Below are 13,205 nucleotides of genomic sequence, written 5' to 3'. Positions count from 1 at the left end.
TTAATTGCCATGAATAAAACCTACCCTACATAAACAGAAATGGAAATTAAAATGCCTGGTAGACTGCAAGGAACACTTCTCACAGGAAATTGGTTCACAGCCCTGAGGCAGAAATTTTTTACTACACAGCAGGCAAGACTGGAGACCAAAAGGCAAAGTAACACAAGCAAGGACACTGTTGTTATATGCTTCATACACCAACCATAAATTTTTAGTAAGTTTTTATTTTACAGTGTGCTGTTATCATATGTAACCTGAACTAAAAGGCAAAAAAAAAACCCTGATGTTAACTTTATCAAGAACATATAAAACTGTATAACCTAAATTTCTAGTAGTTAAAGTATAATCCTCTTAAACAACAAAAAGTCAGAGAAAACAAAAAGAACTTTACTTACATGTATCTGAAAATATTTTGTAAAATTTACACTTGAAAAAGAAATCTAAACAAGAAAGGCAGACATTTAAGAACAGGAATACGACACCTTCACTACTACTACAACATTAACAAAATCAATGGTAAAACAAACTGATTTGATTTTCCATTCAGACAAAATCCACATAGCCTGACATATAGTTCAGCAGCACAAGTGCCTGCTGCGTGGCAATCACATGGTCCTGAGTTCAACTACCAATACTACAAAGAAAAAAGAAGAAGCAAAGTAAGGAGAAGAGGAGCAAATACACACAAATCTGAACAGATGACTAACATTTTCTCAAAACATACTTTTCCTAGAAGATTCAAACTACAGAAATTATGTCCTCCATACTTGATAATATCACGTCCCACTAAGCTAAAACCATAAGCCACCTCAAAATCCTTTTAAACACTATACCAGTATGTACAAACACACAAATATACACTATATGCATACGTACACACTTGTATGAGAATCCACAGTCCCACACTTAGGCATTCAACTCAGACTCAGCCATTTCATCACACAGTTTTAAATTTGTTTATGGTCCTTCTACTTCCCTTCTCATGTTACATTCTATAATTCTTGCTATTTACCTTTACTTCTTGTCCTGAAATTCTAGGCAACAACTTACAGTTACATTATCAAAACTTTTCCAATAAACGCCTTTAGAAGGCTCAGGAGATAGCTCAGTAGAATAAGCGCCTGCCTGGCAAGTTCAGGGTCCTGAGTTCAATCCCTGGTACCACAAAAAAGAAAAAAATAAACACCTGGAATGCTCATAGTCACAGAGAAATCAGCGTAGGAAAGATAAAAATTGAAAACAAAGTCAAAGGGAGCATTTATAAAAGAAGAGTTCTGCTTTTTCTACAAAAGAATCAAAAAGGGAAAAGCTTAACAAATAAAACTAAAGGATGGACGTCCTCATAGTAAGACTGCTAAAAAGTGTGAAACTAGGTCTTCCTTACTGGACTGCAGTTCCCCTGTAATCATCCTATCCCTGCAACACAGAAAGAGGCCAATGACAAATGAGATAGGGGAGCTGCGTGCATGTCACAACTTCTGGTTCAAGGCTAGTGTACTCAGAAGGGCTTTTAACTAGAAGTATAAGTATACATTTTGAAATTTTTAAAGCATTTTTCGATACCTAATGGTGCAAAAGGTCTATATAGTAGGCTAGCAAGGAGTAGTAACCCATATAATAAGTAAACTGTCTAGACAGTTTTATCATCATGATACACAAAAATAAATTGACGCAAAGAGTCAATCCTAAAATACTAATGAACAAATGTTCAGTTCTGCCAAAGGGTTCTGTCAAATACATTACAATACATACTATAAAACAAATTTTCTCAAAATTCTTTTAAATCAGTTTCTCTTTATCTCTGTTTCTGCCTCTCTCCCTCTGCCTTTCTCCCCCTCCCTCCCTCTGATACCCTCTCACTGAAAGAAGAACCACATATCTTTCTGCTTCTCCTTTCTCAGTTCCCAAAACTTGACCATCTCGTTTCTCCTCTGACTCTCTTAAGTTCCCTTGAACCTCCCAACTTCAAGTATCTTCCACTCCTTTCAGGGGTTTATTTTCACTTTTCTGAGAGATTTGGCTTCTTGGGCAGTCTCCACTTTCATATGGGCACAGGTTACCCTGAGAAACTTATGGTCAGAACAGCAAATTCAGGGCTTTTGTTTCAACAAATGGAAATGATACACTGTACAGTTTATGTTTATAATCTTCTGTGATAGAGGAAAAACAATCTTATTGATTTAAATCCTATTCTGAACAAGAATCCTTTCTAATATGTGTTTTAAACTGTATATAAATTACTCCGTGACCACCTGTGATCCATCATGGGAGATTCTTACTGCATTATGCAAGCGTAGTATACCTAGAGACACCACATCCTAAATTTAATTCAAGAAAATAAGCACTAGTATCTCAGCTATAGGGGATGACATACCCACCCCAAAAGGAGAAGAAGAAAAAGCAGGTGACTCCCTTAAACTCTGGTTTGCCACAAGAATCTCAACTGCAGAAATTATCTTTTAATAATATCTAAAGAAGTGTTTTAGCTAGGGAAGAAAAAGAAAAACAGGTAAGACACATTGAGGAAGCATACCTGTGGTTAAGTATTACATACATTTATATAACAGACTTGCATTTTAATTTGTAGCTCTCTTGCATTTAGAAAATAATGAAAATTCTCAAGCAGTTGTAGAGCTTAGAAAACCATTGCCTATTCTATTCCAGACTATAATCCTCTTCCCTTCTGCCTACCAAGTCACATTCACTTTCAAGGTCCTTACAAACAACTGTGCAATAGCTTCAATTTCCAGCTGTCTAATCAAAGAAAATTAAAGACATTTTCTCTAACAAACTTGCTGTTAATGTGTGAGTTGAGTCACGTGACAAGGCATGACCACAGAGTCTATAGCACCCCTTTCATATATGCTCTCAGCACCCGGGTGATGGAGCATTTCTACCATGATCCTTGAATGGAAATAACAACTTCCAGAGTGAATTAGAATTGCAGAGATCCCACAGAGATAAAAGGGTCTATGGATGGCATATCAGGCCACATAGTGCAAAGAAAGAACTCTGAGCAGCTTAAATAAGAGCATGAAGCACTCAACATAATAGAAGAGCCTGAAAACAGGACTCCATTAGGGCAGAGCAGCAGGTTCATGATGCTGGGCTTTAAACATCCTTCAGTCTCTCTATTCTATGTCCAGTGGCAGAAAAAAGTGGCTCTCCTGATCAGGGCTCTTGTAGGAAGAGGGAAACCAGTCTAGGATCCCCCAGGAGAGCAGCCACCTGACTGCTCCGAGCAAACCTGGATCACTTACCTGTGGCAAGGAAGAAATAAAAGTACAAATCTAGAGGTGTTGGCTTCTAGCACGATAATTACTTAATAAGAGATTGTAACCCTTCCTAACTACAAAATTTCAGTGTTACTATTTAGCAACCCAAACTCAAAGTTCCCAAGATCTGAGGAATGAACTGAATTGGCGGGTAGCATTTGTTTTTTCTGTTTTAACAACCAAACTTATCTACTTTAGACCTACTCTTATGTTAATATGTTTAAACATTTTTAAATCATAGACGGCAAGCATGAGTACTGTTTTCCAAAAAGTAATTTAATCACACACACACACACACACACACACAATCTCAAGGCAAATTGTAAAAAAAAAAAAAAGTATGTGACACCAACTCCCCATATCTACCATAGAACCTATGGATTTTGACTGCTTTTCTCAGAGCAGCTTTTTCAATATTCCATAATGTAAATAAACTGGCAGGACAAAAGTCTGTATGCTAGAGTTTATAAACTGTGCTTCTACTACAGAACGAAAAGAAGTAACTGGTCAGCTGGAATTTTCTATAATGTTAACCATCTGGCACATTATCCAGAACTCTCCTAGGAAAAGTCATGATCCTGCACACACTAATTAAATAAGTCAATGCAGTAATCACACTTTAGATAACCAATCTATTTCAATCCTGATAATTTAATTACCTAATTCTGGTAAATAAATTTCAACCTTAGTCCAAAATGATTAGAGGATTAAAGTTTAAAATTAATGAATATGAACTCAAATAGAGCCATTCTTACAAAGTTCAGAAACTTCCAAAGGCTTGTTCTCTCAGGTGTCAATTTACTGCCCCAAATCCAGAATTTAAATGTACTAATATCCCAAGATTTCCTAAATCTGTTCTAAGTGATATAACTAAGCTCTATGCTAGTTATACTTATTTGCTAGATCTACAACTCCACAGCAAAGTGGTCTTCTCTGACTTCTACATAGAAAACTGCTCACCACTTCCACTCACTCTTTATTTTTCACACACCACACTTTATCTGTGTACATGTGTCCCAGCCTAAGCCACAGGACAGAGGAACAGATTACTCTAGTCCTCATCTCAAGGCTTGGAAAGCTGTCTAACATAGACACTAAGTAAATACAAATTAGATGAACAACTGAGTGTCTTAAAAATGTAGACTCACAAATAGCAAATATGTACTTCTACCTGTAGTTTCACCTATATTTTTAATTATGACATAATGATTTCAGTAACAAAAATGCATAACCAAAAAAATTAACAATTTCTACTACTACCACCTCTACACAAGAGACTGTCTCCAGTTTAAAATGTTATGTTCTTTTTTTTTTTTTTTTTTGCAGAACTGGGGATTGAACTCAGGCCCTTGCGCTTTCCAGGGAAGTGCTTATTCCACTGAGCCATCTCAAAAAAATAAAAAAATAAAAAAAAAAAAAAATAATAATAATAATAATAAAATGTTATGTTCTTATGATGGAATAGACAATTTAACTGAATGCTGATAGTGAGCTTATGATGTAAGTATTGCCATGTCACGGAATAGAAAATTACAAATGAAAGAGGTAACATAAAATGCCAATGATCAAACAGGATAAATAAATAGATTCAAAACATACAAACTGATGCCTACACACTTACAGCTGATGTTTGATATCAACATGTCATTAAAGGACAAAAGCCTTTAGCATCAGTCAGTATCACAACAGGAGGATACAAAGCCCATTGATATAAAGAGCTGGAAAAAGCACAGCACTTTGTACAACTAAAGATCACCACTGCCAAAACATGAGACATATTTAAAAAGTAAACATCGCTCGAGTCCTTCTTCCAAAAGAAATACCTTAGAGTCATGACAGGTCTAGTTTATAAATGGAGTTAAGTATAAATAACTTGTATGCTTGTACCTGGTCTTGAGTTAAAATATCCAATGAAAACTAGTACTGTATGTTAGGCTACTTTTTATTAATCCAGTTCTATCATATTTTTGTCAAAAATTGTAGATTTTCTACTATCCCTAGCTTCTTTGGCTTCCCTTTGATATTTTTCATCAATTCCATTTATTCCCAATTTGTATACGGCTAGTAGTCAAGCTCATTTGTACCACGAAATAAATGCCATTGATTCTATGTGCCAGTCATGGTTTCTTAGACATTTAGTCATTACTTCCACCCACATATTTCATGTTTCCCTGGAAAACTGGCAGCCATGTGGGGACTTAATGCTCTTTTCAATACCCACATTTATAATTTGTTACAAGACAATTTTATCCATCAGGGAACTCACATTAAAAATATGCTGTTATGTATTCTGAAAATCAGTTTTCCTTTCCTATAATAAAAGTATCATATCAATTTATGTGACATTGGAAATCAGTAAGTATCTTCATTCACTAAAAGGGAAAGGCCTTTAGAGTAGACCATCGTGCTTCTCAACCAAGCAATTGGCCAAAATATGAAAACATCTTAAAACCAGTAAGATATGAAATATTTTTTAAATTAAATAAATTCAGTATAATTCTTGTTCCTTTAATTATATATTCAAAGCCTTCTGATTATAGTTGTGTGCAAACTTAAGCACTTCATTAGACAAATGCATTGTTTTCCACACTGCAACATGTTTCAGCAGTATTTTTCAATTTGACAGTTTTACTTACCGTCTTAGAAGCAGTATTAATGTACTGCATCACCATTTCTTTTTTGATACCGAAGTCCTTTTCCCGCAATGGTGCCTTTTTATCTTCATTTAAATTCATATCTTCCTGGAAAACACAATTAAAATGGCTGATTTTAGAATCTAAGGAGACCAGCAATTCTACATATACTACAAATGGAAAAATCAATAATTTGTGACTAAAGCAGCATTAATTGTTTTGGAATGATTTATGTGTAGTTCTACCCAGACGAAAGAGAGAGGAAAAACAAAGAGACAGTGAAGAAAATAATACAGAGTATTTTAACAGGTGAAGTGCTTACCAGAAAAACTTTAAATTCACACCAGGATATTAAAATTATGTTCACATCACTATAGATAATTAGACAGTGGCAGATTTCTGCCTTTCATGAGGTTATCATGATTCACAATTTCAATATGCTTATTTATTTTACAACAGCTGCACGTGAAGCTATCTTGTACTGTTTTTGAAAGAGCTGCTGCTGGCAGGCCAGACAGCTCAGTGGATTAAAGTGTCTACTTAGGCAGATGCAGGAACCCGGGTTCAATTCCCTGCTCCAACCCCGGGGACACACTGAGACAACAACTGAGACTGGGTGTGGTGGCGTGTACCTATAGTCCCAGCACTTGGGAGGCTGAAAACAGGAGGATCACTATGAGTCCACTCTGTGTAGTGAGATCCTGTACTAGATACATTAAAAAAAAAAAAACAGCTGCTGAATATTAAAAAGTAAATAAACCACCACCTTCTATATTCTGATAGCTACAAGAACATATTGCTATCAAACACATATTATAGACTGTCCAGAAGCAGCTGCCAGGCTCCTTCTCCAGTCTCCATCTTCAATTCACCTGCCTCCACTCCAGCATCCACCATGTTCATAACAGTGACCCAGAAGTCCTAGAAAGTGTCCACCTCAGGCCCCTGGGCCTTCAGCAGCCTCTCCTACACAAGCAGGCCTGCTTCCCGCATCAGCTCCTCCAGCTTCTCCCGAATGGGCAGCAGTGGCAACTGCCGGGATGGCCTGGGGCTGGGTGGCCATGGTGGGGCTGGTGGTGTGGGCAGCTTCACAGCCATTCAGGTGAACCAGAGCCTGCTGAACCCCCTGAACCTGGAGGTGGACCCCAACATCCAGGCCGTGAGTAATGAGGAGAAGGAGCAGATCAAAAACCTCAACAAGTTCGCCTCCTTCATCGACAAAGTTCAGTTTCTGGAGCAGCAGAGTAAGATGCTGGAGACAAGTGGAGCCTCTTGCAGCAGCAGAAAACATCCCAGAGTAACATGGACAACATGTTCAAAAGCTACATCAACAACCTCCAAAGGCAGCTGGACTCACTGGGTCAGGAGAAACTGAAGCTAGAAGCGGAGCTTGACAACATGGAGCTGGTGGAGGACTTCAAGAATAAATATGAAGATGAGATCAACAAGCGTACAGATATGGAAAATGAATTTGTCCTCATCAAGAAGGATGTGGATTAAGCTTACATGAACAAGGTGGAGCTCAAGTCACACCTGGAAGGGCTGACTGATGAGATCAACTTCCTCAGGCAGCTGTACGAGGAGGAGATACGTGAGCTGCAGTCTCAGATCTCAGACACATCTGTGGTGTTCTCCAAGGACAACAGCCACTCCCTGGACCTGGACGGCATCATCACCAAGGTCAAGGCCCATTACAAGGAGATCGCCAACCACAGCCAGGTTGAGGCCGAGAGCATGTACTAGATCAAGTATGAAGAGTTGCAGACTCTGGCTGGAAAACACGAGAATGACTTCCACCACATGAAGTCCTAGATCTCTGAGATGAACCGCAGCATCAGCTGCCTGCAGGCAGAGACTGGGGCTCTCAAAGGCCAGACAGAGAGCATCCCTGGAGGCTGCCATTGCTGATGCCAAGCAGCATGGGGAGATGGCTATTAAGGATGCCAACGCCAAGCTGGCCCAGCTGGAGGCTGCCCTGCAGAAGGCCAAGCAGGATATGGCCCGGCAGCTGCGCAAGTACCAGGAGCTCATGAACATCAAGCTGGCCCTGGACATCAAGGTCGCCACCTACTGCAAGCTGCTGGAGGGTGAGAACAAGCAGGAGGCTAGGGTGCATAACTTGAGCATCCACAGAAAGATCACGAGATTCAGGAATGATGAACTCACCCTATGGAGGCCTCACAAGCCCTGGCTTTGGGATCCTCCAAAGTCCTGCCTCCCCCCCCGCCCCCCGCACCAAGTCTGCTGGGGTTGTGAAGAAGATTGCAACACGTGATGGGAAGCTGGTGTGAGACCTCTGATGTCCTGCCCAAATGAATGGGCCATAGCAGCCTCTCCCAGCCCGTACTTCTCTCACAGCTGCCCCAGAGCCCATGGGGAAACAACTATATAAGGGAGCATTGAGAGCAAGAGACCTACTTGAGGCTCAGCTTAGCCCTCAGCCCACCTGTGAGGAGAACATTACTGCATGGGGTACCCCTTCTTGCCCATGCCCTTGACCAAAACAAAACCCAACTTAATTGTTTTTTTCAAAATAAAGCCTGGTTTTGCCACCTAAAAAAAATCATTATAAAACCCTATCATCTGGAAAAGCATTCTATAATTTTGTCTTTCTAAGCCCTATCAGAAATATTAACCAGCTGATATATCTAATGACCTAATCACAAAAAATTTGCACCTATATTAAAACAAGTATCACCTAAAAATTTAACATCTCTCAACAGCACCAACCAAAATATGAATCCTATATTGTATTACAGGACTGATTCTGACTAAAAGTACAAGGTAGGTAAATCCGCATGAATGCATCAATTTCTAGCCAGTAAGGTCTTAAGAAGTTGTTCTGCACCAGAAGGGAAGCCTGAAGTTAGAATGGACAGGAGCAAACAAAAATGGCAGTCCAATAGATTTCCTTCTGACCTTGCCCTTGGGTGATATATGACATGAAATGTAAAGAACTTTAACAGATGCACTCCATATCCACTCAGAATGGAGAAATAAAACTCAAGATTTTGCATCACCTATGGAATGAGGAAAGTTAAATTTCTTTCAAATTTCATGAAAGTGTTACATTCATCGGCTACTACCTCTGACTCAATTTTTGGCCAACAAACCCTAAAAATACTTTAATGTCAAAATTATCTTCCTTTCACCTTGGTCGAAATATCTAAGAACTTAGAAGATGTTTCACGTGACATTCCCAAAACAAAGCAGTAATTAGTACTCTTGCTGATCTTCAGAAGTGTCCTTGAAATTGTGTGAATAATGGGTTGTTTTCATTTTTTTCTGTAAGTTACTGACTCTCAGGAGGTTTTTCCATCATGTAAGGAATAGTTTTTGCAGAATTCTGGTTTTCACAGTGACTTGCGTGCTGCTATAAGCATTTATCAGGCCAGCTATGCAAGACTTTCCTGTTAGTCCTATAATATACAAAAATTGTCTTATACCCTACAGCCACACACCTTTAAAAGATAAATAATTATCGGAGCCCACTCTAAGTCAATAGAAGTAAAACAAACTGTAGAATACAACATGTAAATTGTAACATATTAAATACTTTATATTGCATAGTTTGAACACACGTTAAGTGTTCTAAGACTCTAAATACTCCGCAAGTTATAGTTCAACTTTTTTTTAAAAAAAGCTTTACCAATAATTTTGCTCTGTTTCTGAAATTTGAGTATCCCAGGGCAGTACTGTTTGTAGCACTCAAATCTCTAAAACAGCACACCTATAATAATCTGTTGTATTCACAGTGGTATGAAGCAGAGATTCAAGAATATTTCATTATTGGGTATTCAGGGCCAAATAAGATATACCAATTTTTTTGAATTATGATGTAAGTTGCTTATACTATCTAGAAATTATTTTACTGGAAATAAGCCAGGCATAGAAAGACAAAAACTAAATGTCCTTATTCATATGGAGAAGCTAAAACATTCATCTCCAAGGAATAACAGAATAGAATACTGGTTATTGGGTCATGAAACATAGGGGTTAAGGAGGGTAGTGGGTATCAGATATAGTACAGGTAGACAGGAAGATTAAATTCTTGTGCTCTATAGCACAAAACAGTGACTACAGTTAATAACTTATATTTCAAGACAACTAAAAGGATTTTGAGTGTTCCCAACACAAAGAAATGGTATTTTGAGGCAAAAGATATGCTAATTATCATGATTTAGTCAATGTGCATTGTGTACATATGTCAAGATATCACTGTACCCAATCATGATGTACTATGACATGACAAATAAAAACAAAAATAAGTAGAATTTCACTGGAAGAAAGTAATAGGAAAGTAAGGACATAATTGTTATAAAACGTAGGGGAACCTGAGAGGATTAAAAATCTCTGTTCTAAATTCTTCTCAATATTCTTCTGTGTCAAATATAAGTCAGCTTCTTTAATAAGTTAATTAAAATACTTAATAGACAGAATACTAAACAATGAAAGCCCATTAATTGTGGCTGAAATTAAATTTCAGAAGGGTTGGTGAAAGAAAGGGGAAAAAAATAGGCCACTGTTCTCTTTTTTGAAAAGCTTTTCCACATGACATTCGTTAGTACACACAGGTGACTGTAATGATTAATTTCAGGTGATCGTTAATATTAGGTTAGTCCTCTGGATTAAGGGATTCACAGAGAGCTTGTCTGGGTATGTCTGTGAGATTGTTTCCAGAAGAGGTCAACATTTTAATCAAGGGAATGACTAGGAAGATACACCCTCAGTATAGACAAGCACTAACCAATCAACTGAGGACTCAAAAGAAAATTTTAAAAAGGAGAAGGCAGATGATTTCACTGTCTCTCCTCTAGAATTGGGACACTTTTCTCCAACATATTCCCCAACATTCACACCCTGGACTTGCACCTGTATCTACCACTTCAGCCTTGGAAGGAACCCTCTACTGACCTGTTGATTATTTATGCTTCATAATTTAGTGGGCCAGTTCTCTTAACAAACTCCTTTCATATGTCAATCTATCGATATCTTTGTATATCTCTCTGGATAACCCGGAGTAGTACAATGTTATATCTGGAATTAAGGGAAAAGCCCAGAGTTTCACTAACGCTTTCCTCTGCCTTATATGGTCTTATTTAAATATGGCACTTACTTGGCTGACAAAAGTGATAACAATCTCAATGTAAAATCACATTTATACTAATATTGTTTAGACAAGGTATCGTGGCTACATCTTGTCCTCTGAATAACTACTATGAAGACAACAATATGCAATGTTTTATTTATTGTAACTGTCATACTAACCTGTTCTGAAACTGTTTCATTACTATTTTATCTTTTTTCCCATTAAAATGAATAAAAGATAAAAAAGTAAAAATAAATAAAATAAAATCACAAAAAGGAAACAAAGAATAATAATACCACCCCCAAAAAGTATGAAGTGAACTATACAATACCATATATCTTATGAAGCATCCATTAGGAATGAAACTACATGTAACAGGCATCATTCCTTTGCATTTCCAGGAAGAAACAGCACTACAAAGAGTAAGAATTGCTCTTTACAGATGAAAAAGAATTATACAGAGAAAAACATATGTATTAATTAAAGTATAAATAGCTTTTAAAATAGATTTTTAATTTCTAGCTGTGGAGAACAGGAGTAAATGAAGAAAATTTCATGAGGCCATAGCATTTAACTTTTGGGAGACATGAAGTCCTTGGATAATGCATTGGAAGTTTTTCCTTAAAAGCATGTATCTATATTTTATGCTACAATCTCAAATCTCTAAGCATTTCCCAAGGCTATTTAAGAAATTGAGCTGGAGGCAGGAAGGGTGGAGAAGAAAAAAGTAGAAGAGATATAGTAAGTGAGTCATTAATTTTTGTGTTTCTCAGTTTATATTTGCTCAGAGTGAAATACTGTATCCCCACTGTCTTAGGTCAGGTTCCCTAGGGGCAGAGACTGAGCCAAAGTCAAATATAGATCGATCTATGGAGGGGATGCTCTCACTATAAGGCAAGTAAAGAGAGAAATGAGATATAACCAAGTGTGGCCTGGGGCAGGTTCTTTCCTCGACCTGAACTGCACCCCAGGGGCACCTGAATGTTCCAGACTACCCCCTCAACTCAGCCAGTCCTTAGCCTTAGGCCATACTTCTTTAGACAGCGAACCTTGGGAAAAGGCTAGGAGCTATTAGAGGGCCAATGCTCATCACCTGGGCTAAGTAGAACAGCCTAAAAAAGCACAACCAACATCCACTACAACACCTGCAAATAATTTACTTGATACTAAAATTAAGCCCCCTTTCTCATACAAATGAATAAATGCAGATGCCTATATGATGACCAAACTAAGCAATAAAAGTCACTATGCATAAACTAATTTTTAAATTTAAAAAATCAGAATAACTACCACATTGCCTATGCACAAGATCCATGACAATGAAGTTATACATGTTTGCAGCACTGGTGGCCATTTGTTCCAATATGTTATTATTTCATGAAATATACTATAGACAAATTACTACACAGGAAATGCAGAAAAATATAAAGTTTGATGAGGAATGTGATTAAGCAAAAATTTCAATGAATATAAATAATCTTTAAATAGAAAAATCTTACTGCTATTTAGATAAATACACAATTCAAATATTTTCAGCAAGAGCTTCCGGCTCCCATGCATCCACTGGGGAAACTCTCCAGACCAAATCCCAAGCATGCCGCATCATTGTGACCCTCAGCTGCGCCCTTGGGACCCCTACAGAGCCTCCGCCCCCCAGCAAGCCCTCTGAGTGAGGACTTCTGCTGCACATTCAGGACACCCTACCTCCAGCCCAAGCCCAGGCCCGGTGAGTGTGTGGGAGCACTTTCAGCTCCCCTACGCCAGCCCGCGGGAACTCTCCAAACCAAAACCCAGGCACACCACTTGATTGGAAAACTATGCCAAACCTTCTGCACTACTCCACCCCTCCAGAGCCCAGCTCCCAAGCCCACCAAGTGAGTGAGAACTTCTGCTGCACTTTCGGAAACCCCCAGACTCAGCCCAAGTCCAGGTCCAGCTAGTGTATGAGAGAGCTTCTGCACTCCCCTGTGTACCCTGGGCCATGGGCATAACCAAGGGGCACAAAAAGTTCACTGCTGTGTCAGAGAGGAACAACAGGTTCACTTTCAAGGGCTGGAGTAGGGAGGAGCTCAGCACAACACCTAAATACAAGCCACGCACAACTGGACAAACTCAAACTTAATAGATCTCAACCCAAATTTTATTTTTATTTTTTAGTACAAATCCTGCTTCTCACTGAATAAAGTGAAAGTAGCTAAATAAAGTGAA

The 13,205-nt window shown here is 38.3% G+C and overlaps 1 protein-coding gene and 1 pseudogene across 1 annotated transcript in view; one reads left to right on the top strand and one right to left on the bottom strand.

The window, feature by feature from the left end:
- The window catches only part of Diaph3 (diaphanous related formin 3), a 523,261-nt gene that overhangs the window by 434,895 nt on the left and 75,161 nt on the right, over window positions 1–13,205 (bottom strand). Inside the window, exon 4 of the mRNA XM_023702376.1 lies at window positions 5,912–6,016. Within this exon, the coding sequence (XP_023558144.1) occupies window positions 5,912–6,016 (105 nt within the window). The remainder of the gene's footprint in view (window positions 1–5,911; window positions 6,017–13,205) is intronic.
- LOC105743692 lies at window positions 6,786–8,224 on the top strand (annotated as a pseudogene).

This window comes from Octodon degus, unplaced genomic scaffold (assembly GCF_000260255.1).
Source record: "Octodon degus isolate 3935 unplaced genomic scaffold, OctDeg1.0 scaffold00150, whole genome shotgun sequence".
Lineage (NCBI taxonomy): Eukaryota > Metazoa > Chordata > Mammalia > Rodentia > Octodontidae > Octodon > Octodon degus.
The sequence above is the reverse complement of the archived record's forward strand: the minus strand, read 5'-3'. Positions and strand labels throughout refer to the sequence as shown.